Source organism: Pleurodeles waltl, chromosome 6 (assembly GCF_031143425.1).
Source record: "Pleurodeles waltl isolate 20211129_DDA chromosome 6, aPleWal1.hap1.20221129, whole genome shotgun sequence".
NCBI lineage: Eukaryota > Metazoa > Chordata > Amphibia > Caudata > Salamandridae > Pleurodeles > Pleurodeles waltl.
Genome location: NC_090445.1, coordinates 1087573423 through 1087590636, shown reverse-complemented (window position 1 = coordinate 1087590636; position 17214 = coordinate 1087573423). Strand labels below are relative to the sequence as shown.

Here is a 17214-nt window from a genome sequence, read left to right as displayed (position 1 = left end):
TTCGGGGTCAAAGCACACAAGCCAGCACCTCACAAGCAACACCGTCCACTTACCAGGGACAGTATAGAGGAGGTTTTCGGGGACAATATAGAGGAGGGCAATTCCCTAGAAATAGAGGGAGATTTCAAAGCCCCAAAACCCCTACTACTAAACAGTGACTCACATGTCACTCACCCCCTCCACACAACACCAGTGGGGGGAAGAATAGGTCATTATTACAAAGCATGGGAGGAAATCACTACAGACACTTGGGTTCTAGCAATTATCCAACATGGTTATTGCATAGAATTTCTACAATTCCCTCCAAACATACCACCAAAAGCACAAAATTTAACAACACACCATTCCAATCTCCTGGAGATAGAAGTGCAGGCACTATTGCAAAAGAATGCAATCGAATTAGTGCCAAACACACAAATAAACACAGGAGTTTACTCACTGTACTTTCTGATACCAAAGAAGGACAAAACGCTGAGACCAATCCTAGACCTCAGAGTAGTGAACACTTTCATCAAATCAGACCACTTCCACATGGTCACACTACAAGAAGTATTGCCATTGCTAAAACTACACGACTACATGGCAACTTTAGACCTCAAGGATGCTTATTTCCATATACCAATACACCCATCGCACAGGAAATACCTAAGGTTTGTATTCAAAGGAATACATTACCAATTCAAGGTACTGCCTTTCGGATTAACAACCGCACCAAGAGTCTTTACCAAATGTCTAGCGGTAGTCGCTGCACACATAAGAAGGCAGCAAATACATGTGTTCCCATATTTGGACGACTGGCTAATCAAGGCCCATTCGTTCATACAGTGCTCAAATCACACAAATCACATCATACAAACCCTCTTCAAACTCGGGTTCACCGTCAATTTCACAAAATCCAAAATTCTGCCACGCAAGGTACAACAATACCTGGGAGCCATAATAGACACATCAAAGGGAGTAGCCACTCCAAGTCCACAAAGAATTCAAAATTTCAACACCATCATACAACGCATGTATCCAACACAAAAGATACAGGCAAAGATGGTATTACAACTCCTAGGCATGATGTCATCATGCATAGCCATTGTCCCAAACGCAAGACTGCACATGAGGCCCTTACAACAATGCCTAGCATCACAGTGGTCTCAAGCACAGGGTCACCTTCTAGATCTGGTGTTAATAGACCGCCAAACTTACCTCTCGCTTCTGTGGTGGAACAACATAAATTTAAACAAGGGGCGGCCTTTCCAAGACCCAGTGCCACAATACGTAATAACAACAGATGCTTCCATGACAGGGTGGGGAGCACACCTCGATCAACACAGCATACAAGGACAATGGAACGTACATCAAACAAAACTGCATATCAATCACCTAGAACTTCTAGCAGTTTTTCAAGCACTAAAAGCTTTCCAACCAATAATAGTTCACAAATACATTCTCGTCAAAACAGACAACATGACAACAATGTATTATCTAAACAAGCAGGGAGGGACGCACTCCACGCAGTTAAGCCTGCTAGCACAAAAAATTTGGCATTGGGCAATTCACAACCAGATTCGCCTAATTGCACAGTTTATACCAGGGATACAAAATCAACTCGCAGACAATCTCTCTCGAGATCACCAACAGGTCCACGAATGGGAAATTCACCCCCAAATTCTGAACACTTATTTCAAACTCTGGGGAACACCTCAGATAGACTTGTTTGCGACAAGGGAGAACGCAAAATGCCAAAACTTCGCATCCAGGTACCCACACAAACAATCCCAAGGCAATGCCCTATGGATGAACTGGTCAGGGATATTTGCTTACGCTTTTCCTCCTCTCCCTCTCCTTCCTTACCTGGTAAACAAACTCAGTCAAAGCAAACTCAAACTCATATTGATAGCACCAACTTGGGCAAGGCAACCCTGGTACACAACGCTGCTAGACCTATCAGTGGTACCCTGCATCAAATTGCCCAACAGGCCAGATCTGTTAACACAGCACAACCAAAAGATCAGACACCCAGATCCAGCATCGCTGAATCTAGCAATCTGGCTCCTGAAATCCTAGAATTCGGGCACTTACAACTTACCCAAGAATGTATGGAAGTCATAAAACAAGCAAGAAGGCCATCCACCAGGCACTGCTATGCAAGTAAATGGAAGAGGTTTGTTTGCTACTGCCATATTAATCAAATACAACCATTACACACAACTCCAGAACATGTAGTGGGTTACTTGCTTCACTTACAAAAATCTAACCTAGCTTTCTCTTCCATTAAGATTCACCTTGCAGCAATATCTGCATACCTGCAGACTACCTATTCAACTTCCCTATATAGAATACCAGTCATTAAAGCATTCATGGAGGGCCTTAGGAGAATTATACCACCAAGAACACTACCTGTTCCTTCATGGAACCTAAATGTTGTCCTAACTAGACTTATGGGTCCACCTTTTGAACCCATGCACTCCTGCGATATACAGTTCCTAACCTGGAAGGTGGCATTTCTCATCGCCATTACTTCCCTGAGAAGAGTAAGCGAGATTCAGGCGTTTACTATACAGGAACCTTTTATACAACTACACAAAAATAAAGTCGTCCTAAGGACCAATCCTAAATTTTTGCCAAAGGTTATTTCACCGTTCCATCTAAATCAAACAGTGGAACTTCCAGTGTTCTTTCCACAGCCAGATACCGTAGCTGAAAGGGCACTACATACATTAGATGTCAAAAGAGCATTGATGTATTACATTGACAGAACAAAGAACATCAGAAAGACTAAACAACTCTTTATTGCATTTCAAAAACCTCATGCAGGAAACCCAATTTCAAAACAAGGTATAGCCAGATGGATAGTTAAATGTATCCAAATCTGCTACCTTAAAGCTAAACGACAGCTGCCCATTACACCAAGGGCACACTCAACCAGAAAGAAAGGTGCTACCATGGCCTTTCTAGGAAACATCCCAATGCAAGAAATATGTAAGGCAGCCACATGGTCTACGCCTCACACATTCACCAAGCACTACTGTGTAGACGTGTTATCCGCACAACAAGCCACAGTAGGTCAAGCCGTATTAAGGACATTATTTCAAACTACTTCCACTCCTACAGGCTGATCCACCGCTTTTGGGGAAATAACTGCTTACTAGTCTATGCAGAACATGCGTATCTACAGCGACAGATGCCATCGAACTGAAAATGTCACTTACCCAGTGTACATCTGTTCGTGGCATCAGTCGCAGTAGATTCGCATGTGCCCACCCGCCTCCCCGGGAGCCTGTAGCAGTTTGGAAGTTACCTTCAATTATTTATATATGTATCATCTCAACCTTAAATAGGTGCATACTTAGTCACTCCATTGCATGGGCACTATTACTACAATTCAACTCCTACCTCACCCTCTGCGGGGAAAAACAATCGAAGATGGAGTCGACGCCCATGCGCAATGGAGACAAAAGGAGGAGTCACTCGGTCCCGTGACTCGAAAGACTTCTTCGAAGAAAAACAACTTGTAACACTCCGGCCCAACACCAGATGGCGAGCTATTGCAGAACATGCGAATCTACTGCGACTGATGCCACGAACAGATGTACACTGGGTAAGTGACATTTTCATTATTGGGCAGGTGGGTCTGCGACCCACTATGATTCGGTACTTTTTGAATCAGTCTATTAATACAAAGGCTGAATCTGAAAAAAAGACACTGGTTGCATAAAACAGAGTTGCAGCTTGCGGCCAGTGTCTATACGTCTGGCCTGTATATACATATATTTTTTTCTTAACTTTTCTTTGAGGTTTTACCCAGTCCCACCATTCAAGTATTTGATGTGCTGTCGATATTTTACATTGCATGGATTAAATAGGAGCCATTAAAATGGAATTCTGACTACCTGTTTTTGTTGTTGATGTAATTTCTTGGAGGAACTGCATCTATTACTCCCCCCCTGCCCCCCACCAGGCGTTTCGTTTGCTCGCAATATTTACCATTTCACGAACTGAAAAAACATTTTTTATATTGTTACAGCGTTCTTACCAAATTCATTTACTGAAATGGGGACAGAAGCATGTTCTAAAATTAGAAGACTATCATATGAACTACACACAAGCATATTGTAAAAGATAAAGCTAAACCTACCCCAAATTATGCTCCCATCAGAAAACTAAGGTCTGGTCAAGGTCTATTGATCAATCTAGCAAAATATGAATTGAGTAAACGTTATCTAACATTTTTAGGCTTAAAGAATCCTAGCTGCAGAACACTCTGTAAATGAACCAGCTTTGGCAAATAAACTATCACCTAGGCAGAAAAAAACATACAAAAATTCTCCTTTAGGTCAGGCCTTTGACATCTAATGTTCAAGTTGAGAACTACTGATTTCATCCAAAGTGTAGTATTGTCTGCATTATGTAACTGACATTTTTGCTTGCTTTTGTTTTTACTGGACTATAGCTCTCTGAAGTTGCCAAAAAGTGGCTTGCTGGTGCTGCATAAACAAAATTGATGAGTATTGAGAAATGGAGTAGGTTTGACCTTTATAATGATCACTAGTGTGATGTATGTTTTATTTGTATGGGATGCGCCCTGAACACAAGAAATTCACTGTGGCAAATGGGTTGCACACATCATCTTTCTGTCATAGCTATAGAATCACAGGCTGACAAATGTCTGCTTTGTTCCCACTCCGGCTCTCCTTCAAAAGGTAGGTCTTAGAAGAGGGAATATTCCAAGGAGAAATCCTTTTACTAGAAACACAGAAAGCATTAAGAATGGGAGCCATCCTCCAGCAGGTGTCTACTAAGACACAGCAGAAATCCAGTTGTGCTGTTTCTTAAATTAACTCTCCACAATTCCAGTTTCTTTGCTATTGCTCGTTGACTTTATGCTCTCCTTTGACCATTTAGAGCGCTCGCTGCCTTTTGGCTAGGCGCTATAGAAATACCATATACATACATTTGCACATTTGTTCTCTAATTTGTCTATTGTAGACTTCGATAAGCTGCGCCTGGAGTTTCCCACACAGTCATCTAATTCACAGGAAGTGGCGTTCTTTGCGTAGGCCATGTTCCATATTTTTTGCTCTGCTACCATCTGGCGTGCAACAGTTGGTAGCTTCTTCTTGACACCAGCAATCCTCCTCCCAAGCCCTTTTGTGGCCATAGATGCTGTATCCACAGACCACATGAGCAACAAGGGCAAGAATCATCCCACTCTTCTGCCGCTCTAGCTGCCGCACTCCCAAACCTCTTTAGCGTGTCCTTGATGACCCACAGCCACCCTGTCTGAGTCAGGTTCTGGCTTTTTCTGACAGGTTGGCTGACGATAACTGGGGACAATTGGGTCCTGCAAAATGCTCAGTGTGGTCACTTTTTTAGCATTCCTCACAACCCCACCACACCTTCCACCATTCTAGGACAAGCTGACAGCGGGCCTGTCCCTATTGCAGCAGGGACTCTTTGGCTAAAGGAGCTGTAGAGACTGTGCCAGCAGCTGGTCATAGTTTACTCCTGCTACTTCATGGTCCATGAAAAAGACAGAGGCCTCCTTCCTATCTTAGACCTTCAAGGTGCTCACCCAGGCCCAAGTCTTGTCTACCTTCGGCCCTGGAGACTGGATAGTAGTGATGGACTTGCAGGACACTTATTTGGAAATCCATGTACTGCAGGCCCTCAGTCGCAGTCTGAGGTTCATAGTTGGGAAGGAGCATTTCCAATTTGATGTGCTTCCTTTGGCCTAACCACTGCCTCTCGGGTGAACATGAAAATGATGGTGGAGGTTGCAGCACATCTTTGGATTTCGGGGTCCCAGTCTTCTACTACCTCAACAACTGGTTGCTGAAGGTAGACTTTCCCCAGGCAGTAGTCACCCTCCCCCAAAATACAGAGGTCATTCCAACATATTTGAAATTAACTATAAATGTGCCAAAGTGACACCTGAGACTGCTGGGACTGATTGGCTCTTGCATCCTGCTTGTCAAGCATGCCAAATAGCATATGCAGGCTCGGCAGTGGGATAAGAAGTGCCTCTTGGCACAGCACTGGAGGGGATCTCTCCAGTCGGGTCCAGATTTCAGAAAGGTCTGCAAAAGACCTGCAGTGGTGGCTACTGGAACGCGATTGGGTCAATGACAGACCTCTCTCCCCACTTCACCTAGAGCTAATTGTGTTGGCCGGTACATCACTTCTGGGAGAGGTGGAGAAAGGAAGTCTCTCGTGAGGTTCGACTCTACATCAGTCTGTTAATGCACCGAACCACCCGCTTGCCATGGAAATGTTTCTTTCCTTCCTTCCATTACGGGGAAGCTGGTGTAGATGCTCTTGGACAGCACCACCACTGCAACAAGGAGGTGATGTGGTGTCATGGACCCTGTGTTAGAAGATCCTCTGCCTCTGGACATGGCTGGAACACCGGATTTTCTGGATGGTGTGCCCATGGCCACTGAACTTTGGACCCCTCAAACTCCACAGTGAACACGTTGAGGATCACGAATGGCAGTATCATCCGAAGGTGATGCAAGGATCTTCAGCGAATGGGGTTTACCCTGGCTCAATCTTTTCACGACTGCTGAGATCACACAATGTCAGCACTTTTGCATGCTGGAGTTTCTAAGGCATCTCTCACTCTGAGATGAGTTCCGCATACTGTGGAACTATGGACTCCGGTACACCTTTCTAACGATACCTCTCCTGCCCTGAGTTCTGAAGAACGTCAGGACTGATTGGGCTCAAGTCATTTTAGTGGAACCAGTTTGGGCATGGAGAGTATGGTATCCTAAACTCCTTGCCATGAGCATCTGTCCTCCAGTCAGACTGCCTCTTCAGGAGGATCTCCTGTTGCAGCAGCAGACAGATTGGAGATAGAGCCATGGCAGTTTCGGGCTTTCAATTAGGCTCCTGAGGTGGTTGAAGCGATTTACGCAGGTTGTTAGTTTTTTTTTTTTTTCTTCACAGTTGCTGGACCAGCCTTTGTTGTTTAAATCACCTCGTTTGATGTGATTTCTCAAGGATTTACAAAACATGCTTCCCCATTCTCTATTCAGTATGCCCCAGTGGGATTTAAGTTTGTTTCTTACGTTCCTTAGGTGAACTCCCTTCGAACCCCTGCACAGCTGTCATCTCTGGCTGCTTACCCAAGACAGTCTTTCTTGTCGCTACACCATTGTCTCAGTGACCACTTTCTAACCAGGCAAGCTGGTTCTAGGAAATTGATCCTCCTTTCTTCCAAAGTTAGACCAGAATATTACCCTTTTGGCATTGCTTACACCACCACTGCCCTCTGAGGAGGAGAGACTCCCATCAGTTAGATTCAAAAAGGGCCCTTAGTTTCTATGTTGATCATTTTACAGAACGTTGGGTGGTCGATAGCTCTTTTTTGGATTCATCAGAGCAAAAAAAGGGTAAGGCAGTGCAGAAGATGGCCATTTCTTGTTGGATCGTGGTCTAGAAGTAAGATGTGCTAGGCATTGTCTAAGAAGCAGCCTTCACCAGAACAAAGTGACTAAATTGCATTAGCACATGGGGTTCATCTTGGACATTTGCCATGCGGCCGCATAGACATTGCTCCATAGGTTCACGAGGCACTACTGTCTGCCCAGCAAGGTCTCTCAAATGGGACAGTTTGTCCACTCTGTCCTGCAGGACTTTTTAGTTTGAGCCAGTTCACAGACCTGGATGGTACTGCTTTGGTATCTGTTCAAAAGTTGAAGTGTCTGCGGTTAGAAGTCTCTATCAGAAAAACACGTTACTTACCTTTGGTAATGCTGTTTCCAGTACAGACTCTATTGAGACTCTATTTAAACGCAGATTCCTCATCAACCCTACCATCCTAGCTGTTCTGTGACTTGAACTCTTCATTTAAAAAGATACCCCATAGAGTTCTGTACACTGGTCACTCCCAATCTGGAGCTTTTTTCAGTCTGTGGTCATGGACATTTCAGGAAGCAACTGATGTTAGCGTGCATGATGACAACTATGCAGGGACCCACGCATCCCTTTTCACAGCGGCATGGACCTGCATGTCACCACCTTTAGGCACACAGGGGTACTGCCTGATATTTTCCCAGAGCAGGCTCACGCATGGGGAATATTCAAAAGGTGAGGCAGCTGCAGTTAGATGGAGTCTCTGCCACAAAGTGTTACCAAAGGTAAGTATTTTATTAATTTCACCCTTTGCTCACATCTTGAGATGTGATATTTTTAAATAACTTGATGCAATGCAGTTGTTGCAGAGCCTGACTCACATTTTACCCCTTCATAGTTTATCACACCAACGGTGAATCTTTATTGGTAAGGAATTTTGTAAAGCATCATCTATTGTGAGGAGTCTGCTGGCAATAATTCTATAATTTAGGCAAGCATCTAAATTGACTTATCACAGATACATTTTTAGTCAAGAGACAGGTTTTAAAGATATTCAGAATTTGAGTAGGGATGGTTCTTTGTGAATTCAAGGAAGGTAGGCGTTTCTTAAGTTATGCTTCTTGTGTTTTAAGGACTATACCACTATACTTGGTATATTAGGTCTGGGGATAACAAAGGTAGCCTTACAATTGGATCTGGGATTGCCGGTCCGAATTTGTTTTTTGTATGGGTTTTTCATTTGAGCATCTCTACAGCTGCTCTCATTTGAAGGTTGTTTTGATTACTACTGTCACCAGGGCTTTGTTTATAAGCAAGCTGCAGACCCTTCCGGTTCATTCTATGTTCACCTACTTCTTTCTGGACAAGTTAGTGCTTTGGATATGTACCTCCTTTCTGCCTAAGGTGGATGAATGCAGTTGCAAAGGGGGCAGTTTCACACCGTATTGTCGTTTGAGTTGAATGCACTGTGATGTACCCAAGACGCAGCGATCTGCAATTGTCAGCTCATTTTACAAGTGCAAAGGTTGCTTGTTAGGCTTTGCTTGTTGGGAGTTCACATTCTGTGCATCAGTCAGGATGTGACCTGACTTTCGGTCCACACTATCATCAGACACTAATGCCTTGACTTCTACATAAACAGAGAGAGACATTTTGTGAGGTTCGTTCTGCAAGATGTCATGCTGTAATCCTCTTCCAGATTCATCTTTTTGGAGGTATTGCATGGTTATTGGTTCACAGGTGAGTACTGCAGGTAGAAGTATCCATCATAAAAAAGTTATTCAGCTTTAGTAACGATGTGTTCGATGGCATCTGTCGCTGTAGATACGCATGTTTTGCAATAGCTCGCCATCTGGTGTTGGGCCGGAGTGTTACAAGTTGTTTTTCTTCGAAGAAGTCTTTCGAGTCACGGGACCGAGTGACTCCTCCTTTTGTCTCCATTGCGCATGGGCGTCGACTCCATCTTCGATTGTTTTTTTTCCGCCATCGGGTTCGGACGTGTTCCTGTCGCTCCGAGTTTCGGAACGGAAAGATAGCTAATTTCGGAAGATTTTCGTCGGTATTGTTGCGTTCGGGATCGGCGTAGTTAGATTCAACACCGCGTCGAAGGATCGAAGAGCTCCGGTGCCCTTCGGGGGTAGTTTTTTCGATCCCCCGTCGGGGCCTGGTCGGCCCGACCGCGTGCTGAAGAACGCCGATGGAACGGACCCCGTTCCGTTTCTGCCCCAAATGCCCCTATACAGACCAACACTTGGTCTGTAACCTGTGCCTGTCACCTGAGCACAGTGAAGACACCTGCGAGGCCTGTCGTGCGTTCCGGTCCCGAAAAACACTCCGAGACCGTCGAGCCAGAAGACTTCAGATGGCGTCCGCGCCGACAGCCCACCGAGAGTTTGAGGAACAAGAAGAGGAAGGCACCTTCTCGATCCAAGACTCAGACTCCGAAGGATTCGACGATACACAAACCGTGAGTAAGACGTCGAAAAACACTCCGAGGAAGATTTACAAGGCCCAGGGGACGCCACTGCCACCAGGCCATGGCTCCACCCATAAATTCGGTGACCGACCGTCGGCTCCGAAAAAGGCCCAAACAGTGCCGAGATCGTCCGACTCCGGTCGAGACACCGGCACGCAGCCTTCTCGGGACCGAGAAAGTGCTGGAGACAAGCCTCGACACCGAGATGCCGGTGTAGACACGGCTCGACGCCGAGACAGCGGCCCCGAAGAAGATCGGCGCCGACAGGTTTCGGCCCCGAAAATGAAAAAAGTCACCTCGGAGCCGAAAAAGGACGCAGACAGGGTTTCGGTCCCGAAACAAACTGCAACCGACCCAGCTTCAGGCTCTTATACAGAAGAGCACTCGCTAACCTCCCAAATGCAAAAGCATAGGTTTGAGGAAGAGCTACAATCAACTGATGTGGACCATACGCAAAAGCGTATTTTCATACAGCAGGGGACAGGAAAAATAAGCACCCTTCCCCCTATTAGAAGAAAGAGAAGGTTGGAGTTCAAAACTGAACAGACACCACAACCAAAAGTGGTGAAAAGTTACCCCACCACCCTCTCCTCCGCCCGTGATTAACGTCTCACCAGCACAAACTCCATCACACTCCCCAGCTCACACCACCATAAGCCAGGGTGACCAAGATCAAGACACATGGGACCTATACGACGCCCCAGTGTCAGATAACAGTCCGGAGGCATACCCTACGAAGCCATCTCCACCAGAGGACAGCACCGCGTATTCTCAAGTGGTGGCTAGAGCAGCACAATTTCACAACGTAAGCCTCCACTCAGAACAGGTCGAGGATGATTTTTTATTCAACACACTCTCCTCCACCCACAGCTCATACCAAAGCCTGCCTATGCTCCCTGGTATGCTCCGGCACGCAAAAGAAATCTTTAAGGAGCCGGTCAAAAGTAGGGCAATCACACCAAGGGTGGAAAAAAAGTATAAGACGCCTCCTACAGACCCGGTTTTCATCACTACACAGCTGCCACCAGACTCTGTCGTTGTAGGAGCAGCTAGGAAAAGGGCCAACTCCCACACATCTGGAGATGCACCACCCCCAGATAAAGAAAGCCGCAAGTTCGATGCAGCTGGTAAGAGAGTCGCAGCACAAGCTGCAAACCAGTGGCGCATCGCGAACTCCCAGGCACTACTTGCGCGCTATGACAGAGCCCATTGGGATGAGATGCAACATCTCATTGAACATCTGCCCAAGGACTTACAAAATAGGGCAAAACAAGTGGTTGAGGAGGGACAGACCATTTCCAACAACCAGATCCGCTCCTCCATGGACGCTGCAGATACAGCTGCACGGACAATTAATACATCTGTAACTATCAGAAGGCATGCATGGCTCCGAACGTCTGGATTTAAACCAGAGATTCAACAAGCAGTTCTTAATATGCCTTTTAACGAAAAAGAACTGTTCGGTCCAGAAGTGGACACAGCGATTGAGAAACTCAAAAAAGATACGGACACTGCCAAAGCCATGGGCGCACTCTACTCCCCGCAGAGCAGAGGGAATTACAGCACATTCCGTAAAACACCCTTTAGAGGGGGGTTTCGGGGTCAGAGCACACAAGCCAGCACCTCACAAGCAACACCGTCCAGTTACCAGGGACAGTATAGAGGAGGTTTTCGGGGACAATATAGAGGAGGGCAATTCCCTAGGAATAGAGGAAGATTTCAGAGCCCCAAAACCCCTACTACTAAACAGTGACTCACATGTCACTCACCCCCTCCACACAACACCAGTGGGGGGAAGAATAAGTCATTATTACAAAGCATGGGAGGAAATCACTACAGACACTTGGGTTCTAGCAATTATCCAACATGGTTATTGCATAGAATTTCTACAATTCCCTCCAAACACACCACCAAAAGCACAAAATTTGACAAAACATCATTCCAATCTCCTGGAGATAGAAGTGCAGGCAGTATTGCAAAAGAATGCAATCGAATTAGTGCCAAACACACAAATAAACACAGGAGTTTACTCACTGTACTTTCTGATACCAAAGAAGGACAAAACGCTGAGACCAATCCTAGACCTCAGAGTAGTGAACACTTTCATCAAATCAGACCACTTTCACATGGTCACACTACAAGAAGTATTGCCATTGCTAAAACTACACGACTACATGGCAACTTTAGACCTCAAGGATGCTTATTTCCATATACCAATACACCCATCGCACAGGAAATACCTAAGGTTTGTATTCAAGGGAATACATTACCAATTCAAGGTACTGCCTTTCGGATTAACAACCGCACCAAGAGTCTTTACCAAATGTCTAGCGGTAGTCGCTGCACACATAAGAAGGCAGCAAATACATGTGTTCCCATATCTAGACGACTGGCTAATCAAGGCCCATTCGTTAATAGAGTGCTCAAATCACACAAATCATATCATACAAATCATATCATACAAACCCTCTTCAAACTAGGGTTCACCGTCAACTTCACAAAATCCAAAATTCTGCCGCGCAAGGTACAACAATACCTAGGAGCCATAATAGACACATCAAAAGGAGTAGCCACTCCAAGTCCACAAAGAATTCAAAATTTCAACACCATCATACAACGCATGTATCCAACACAAAGGATACAAGCAAAGATGGTACTACAACTCCTAGGCATGATGTCTTCATGCATAGCCATTGTCCCAAACGCAATACTGCACATGAGGCCCTTACAACAGTGCCTAGCATTACAATGGTCACAAGCACAGGGTCACCTTCTAGATCTGGTGTTAATAGACCGCCAAACTTACCTCTCGCTTCTGTGGTGGAACAACATAAATTTAAACAAAGGGCGGCCTTTCCAAGACCCAGTGCCACAATACGTAATAACAACAGATGCTTCCATGACAGGGTGGGGAGCACACCTCGATCAACACAGCATACAAGGACAATGGAACATACATCAAACAAAACTGCATATAAATCACCTAGAACTTCTAGCAGTTTTTCAAGCACTAAAAGCTTTCCAACCAATAATAGTTCACAAATACATTCTCGTCAAAACAGACAACATGACAACAATGTATTATCTAAACAAGCAAGGGGGGACGCACTCCACGCAGTTAAGCCTGCTAGCACAAAAGATTTGGCGTTGGGCAATTCACAACCAAATTCGCCTAATAGCACAATTTATACCAGGGATCCAAAATCAACTCGCAGACAATCTCTCTCGAGATCACCAACAGGTCCACGAATGGGAAATTCACCCCCAAATTCTGAACACTTATTTCAAACTCTGGGGAACACCTCAGATAGACTTGTTTGCGACAAAGGAGAACGCAAAATGCCAAAACTTCGCATCCAGATACCCACACAAACAGTCCCAAGGCAATGCCCTATGGATGAACTGGTCAGGGATATTTGCTTACGCTTTTCCTCCTCTCCCTCTCCTTCCTTACCTGGTAAACAAACTCAGTCAAAACAAACTCAAACTCATATTAATAGCACCAACTTGGGCAAGGCAACCCTGGTACACAACGCTGCTAGACCTATCAGTAGTACCCTGCATCAAATTGCCCAACAGGCCAGATCTGTTGACACAACACAATCAAAAGATCAGACACCCAGATCCAGCATCGCTGAATCTAGCAATCTGGCTCCTGAAATCCTAGAATTCGGGCACTTACAACTTACCCAAGAAAGTATGGAAGTCATAAAACAAGCCAGAAGGCCATTCACCAGGCACTGCTATGCAAGTAAATGGAAGAGGTTTGTTTGCTACTGCCATATTAATCAAATCCAACCATTACACACAACTCCAGAATATGTAGTGGGTTACTTGCTTCACTTACAAAAATCTAACCTGGCTTTCTCTTCCATTAAAATACACCTTGCAGCAATATCTGCATACCTGCAGACTACCTATTCAACTTCCCTATATAAGATACCAGTCATTAAAGCATTCATGGAGGGCCTTAGGAGAATTATACCACCAAGGACACCACCTGTTCCTTCATGGAACCTAAATGTTGTCCTAACTAGACTTATGGGTCCACCTTTTGAACCCATGCACTCCTGCGAAATACAGTTCCTAACCTGGAAGGTGGCATTTCTCATCGCCATTACTTCCCTAAGAAGAGTAAGCGAGATTCAGGCGTTTACAATACAGGAACCTTTTATACAACTACACAAGAATAAGGTCGTCCTAAGGACCAATCCTAAATTTTTGCCAAAGGTTATTTCACCGTTCCATCTAAATCAAACAGTGGAACTTCCAGTGTTCTTTCCACAGCCAGATACCGTAGCTGAAAGGGCACTACATACATTAGATGTCAAAAGAGCATTGATGTATTACATTGACAGAACAAAGAACATCAGAAAGACTAAACAACAATTTATTGCATTTTAAAAACCTCATGCAGGAAACCCAATATCAAAACAAGGTATAGCCAGATGGATAGTTAAATGCATCCAAATCTGCTACCTTAAAGCTAAACGACAGCTGCCCATTACACCAAGGGCACACTCAACCAGAAAGAAAGGTGCTACCATGGCCTTTCTAGGAAACATCCCAATGCAAGAAATATGTAAGGCAGCCACATGGTCTACGCCTCACACATTCACCAAGCACTACTGTGTAGACGTGTTATCCGCACAACAAGCCACAGTAGGTCAAGCCGTATTAAGAACATTATTTCAGACTACTTCCACTCCTACAGGCTGATCCACCGCTTTTGGGGAGATAACTGCTTACTAGTCTATGCAAAACATGCGTATCTACAGCGACAGATGCCATCGAACTGAAAATGTCACTTACCCAGTGTACATCTGTTCGTGGCATCAGTCGCAGTAGATTCGCATGTGCCCACCCGCCTCCCCGGGAGCCTGTAGCAGTTTGGAAGTTACCTTCCACTATTTGTATATGTATCATCTCAACCTTAAATAGGTGCATACTTAGTCACTCCATTGCATGGGCACTATTACTACAATTCAATTCCTACCTCACCCTCTGCGGGGAAAAACAATCGAAGATGGAGTCGACGCCCATGCGCAATGGAGACAAAAGGAGGAGTCACTCGGTCCCGTGACTCGAAAGACTTCTTCGAAGAAAAACAACTTGTAACACTCCGGCCCAACACCAGATGGCGAGCTATTGCAAAACATGCAAATCTACTGCGACTGATGCCACGAACAGATGTACACTGGGTAAGTGACATTTTCATTCTGCTGGACACACTTTACCTGCAGATTTTCTTTTTTTTTTAACCACCCACCCATTTCCCTGATCCAAGGAGTGGTCTTGCAGATTCTGGTAATTAGCTCCCAGTTACTTTGGTTGTACCCAGGCATTATTCTATCCTGCTCGTCATTCGTCTCTCCGCTTCTTAGGACATGAAAAAAAGGGCAAGAGCTGATGTTGCCACGAAGGGTGGTGTTTTAGATGGTTCTGTATATGTTGTAATAAGTAGATTATGGGAGGCAGGTAATGCAACCTTTTGATGGTGGGAGTTATTGCAAAATTTCTGCACCTAGCCCAGGGCTCGAGAAACCTACTAGACCACTCGCTATGGTGAGTCAGATTTGAAAAGGTTGAGCTATTTCTCGGACTTACTCTGGCGTGTTCTGCTCATCCAGAAGGTGGAGGGGCAATAAAAGATGCCTTTAAATCTTGTTCTTATGTCACATTTGCTCTGTGTTCACAGACAAAAGTCAGTTTGTCTTACAATTAATTTTCCTTCTGACTGCTGAATTCCAGGATTTTGTTAGCTGAACTGTCTGACCTGCTGTTTGGAGTGTGAAATAAGACTACAACGCTACATCATGTCAGGTTTTTTCCTGACACAGCGTTTAAATGACTAAGTCAACTGTACAAAAATGTGAAAATATATATTAGTAGTTGTAAAAGGCCTTTTTGTATTTGTGTTATGCAAAAAATATTTTAATAGGATAAAAACAAATCAAAATACTCTACATTGATGTGCAAAGGATATGTTTTCTGAAACCCAATTTTCACAAATCGTTACTACACAATATATAATTTCATCAGTAAAGCTGCAAGTTAATGGAAAGTTTTTTTTTGACATTTCTTGGAAATTTACTATGTTTAGATAATAGTATGCTACCACATCATGGTTTAGTAATACATTTTTTTAAAGTATTTAAACAAACTGAGAAACACTCCTTCCCTGATGGCAATACTCTTAGTAAACAAAGCAAGTCATGGGTTGTGTGTCCATTTTATGTAGGCTAAATTCTTGTGATACATGGGTAAACTTTAGTCTACTTAATCAAACAAGGTTTTTTTGTACTGCAGAAATGCTAAGCTCACATATTTGAAGGTGCAATCATATGTGAGAGATGGAAATGGCAACTCTGTAAACTGTTTGTCTAGGATCACACAATGTGAGACCAGTTTATGGGTCAAGCACATTACAGTTAGCTTGAGTAGATTATACAAGTTACCCGACCTGCAGGTCTAGTAAAACTTTTATGATTTTTCAAGGCCTGCAGTCTGGAGCCTGGGAATATCCACACAATAAGGAATAAACAGTAAGGCAAGGTATCAGCCAGAAAGATTGTTACTGGTGTTGGCTAACATTTTGTTCTACACCACAGGTTCGGTGTCCCACAGATCAACTGCATAGCCTTAGCAACAGTGTTCTATTTTCTGTTGCAAGTGTTCCTGAAGAACAAATAGCTTATCCTTCTCCCATATCTACGCCAATACTAAAGATGGACTGTAATGGTAATAACAGCGTAAAAATGTATCATAGGTAGCAATGCTTATACTTCACTTGTACATTTTCCATGGTGAAAGGAGATTTTCTGGAAATGAGAACATAATTTGTGATCTGTATGTACCACTCTGGTCAGGGAGACACATCCTTTTTTTTTTTCACTGGCCCACCTTTATTTAATTCAACAATGAATCTCTTTCCTCACTATTGTCAATGGTTACCCAAGCCACGTGAGGAGAGCTGTAGCATTTTAGGAGCCCTCTATTTCGAGCATTTGTTACATGCTTCTAGTTTTAGTTACAAGTGTTGTGTTACAGTAATGACTGTGTTTTACTCACTTTGTGATATTTTTATTTCTCCTGCAGATGTGACGATTCAGAACAGTGAGCTAGTGTCAGGCAGTATGGACAAAGGGACCCTGGGTTCTGGATCCAAGAACAATATCTTCTACATTTTGTTGCGGGACTGGGGTCAGGTGGAAGCAGCTGATGCCATGTCACGCCTCGCACGGCTGGCTCCAGTTTACCTATGTATGTTTACTTTTTCTATGTATTACATATAATGAATAGGTGTACTCATAGCAAAGCATAAAGTGAGAATTAAATGATTGCCAGAAGTCACACAGCTGAATAAGTGAAAAGATGGATGTATGGTT

The 17214-nt window shown here is 44.2% G+C and overlaps 1 protein-coding gene across 2 annotated transcripts in view; it reads left to right on the top strand.

The window, feature by feature from the left end:
• The window catches only part of POLR3A (RNA polymerase III subunit A), a 275253-nt gene that overhangs the window by 102394 nt on the left and 155645 nt on the right, over positions 1 to 17214 (top strand). For both annotated transcript variants that reach the window (XM_069240172.1, XM_069240171.1), the window contains exon 15: positions 16925 to 17089. In XM_069240172.1, coding sequence (XP_069096273.1) covers positions 16925 to 17089 — 165 coding nt within the window. The remainder of the gene's footprint in view (positions 1 to 16924; positions 17090 to 17214) is intronic.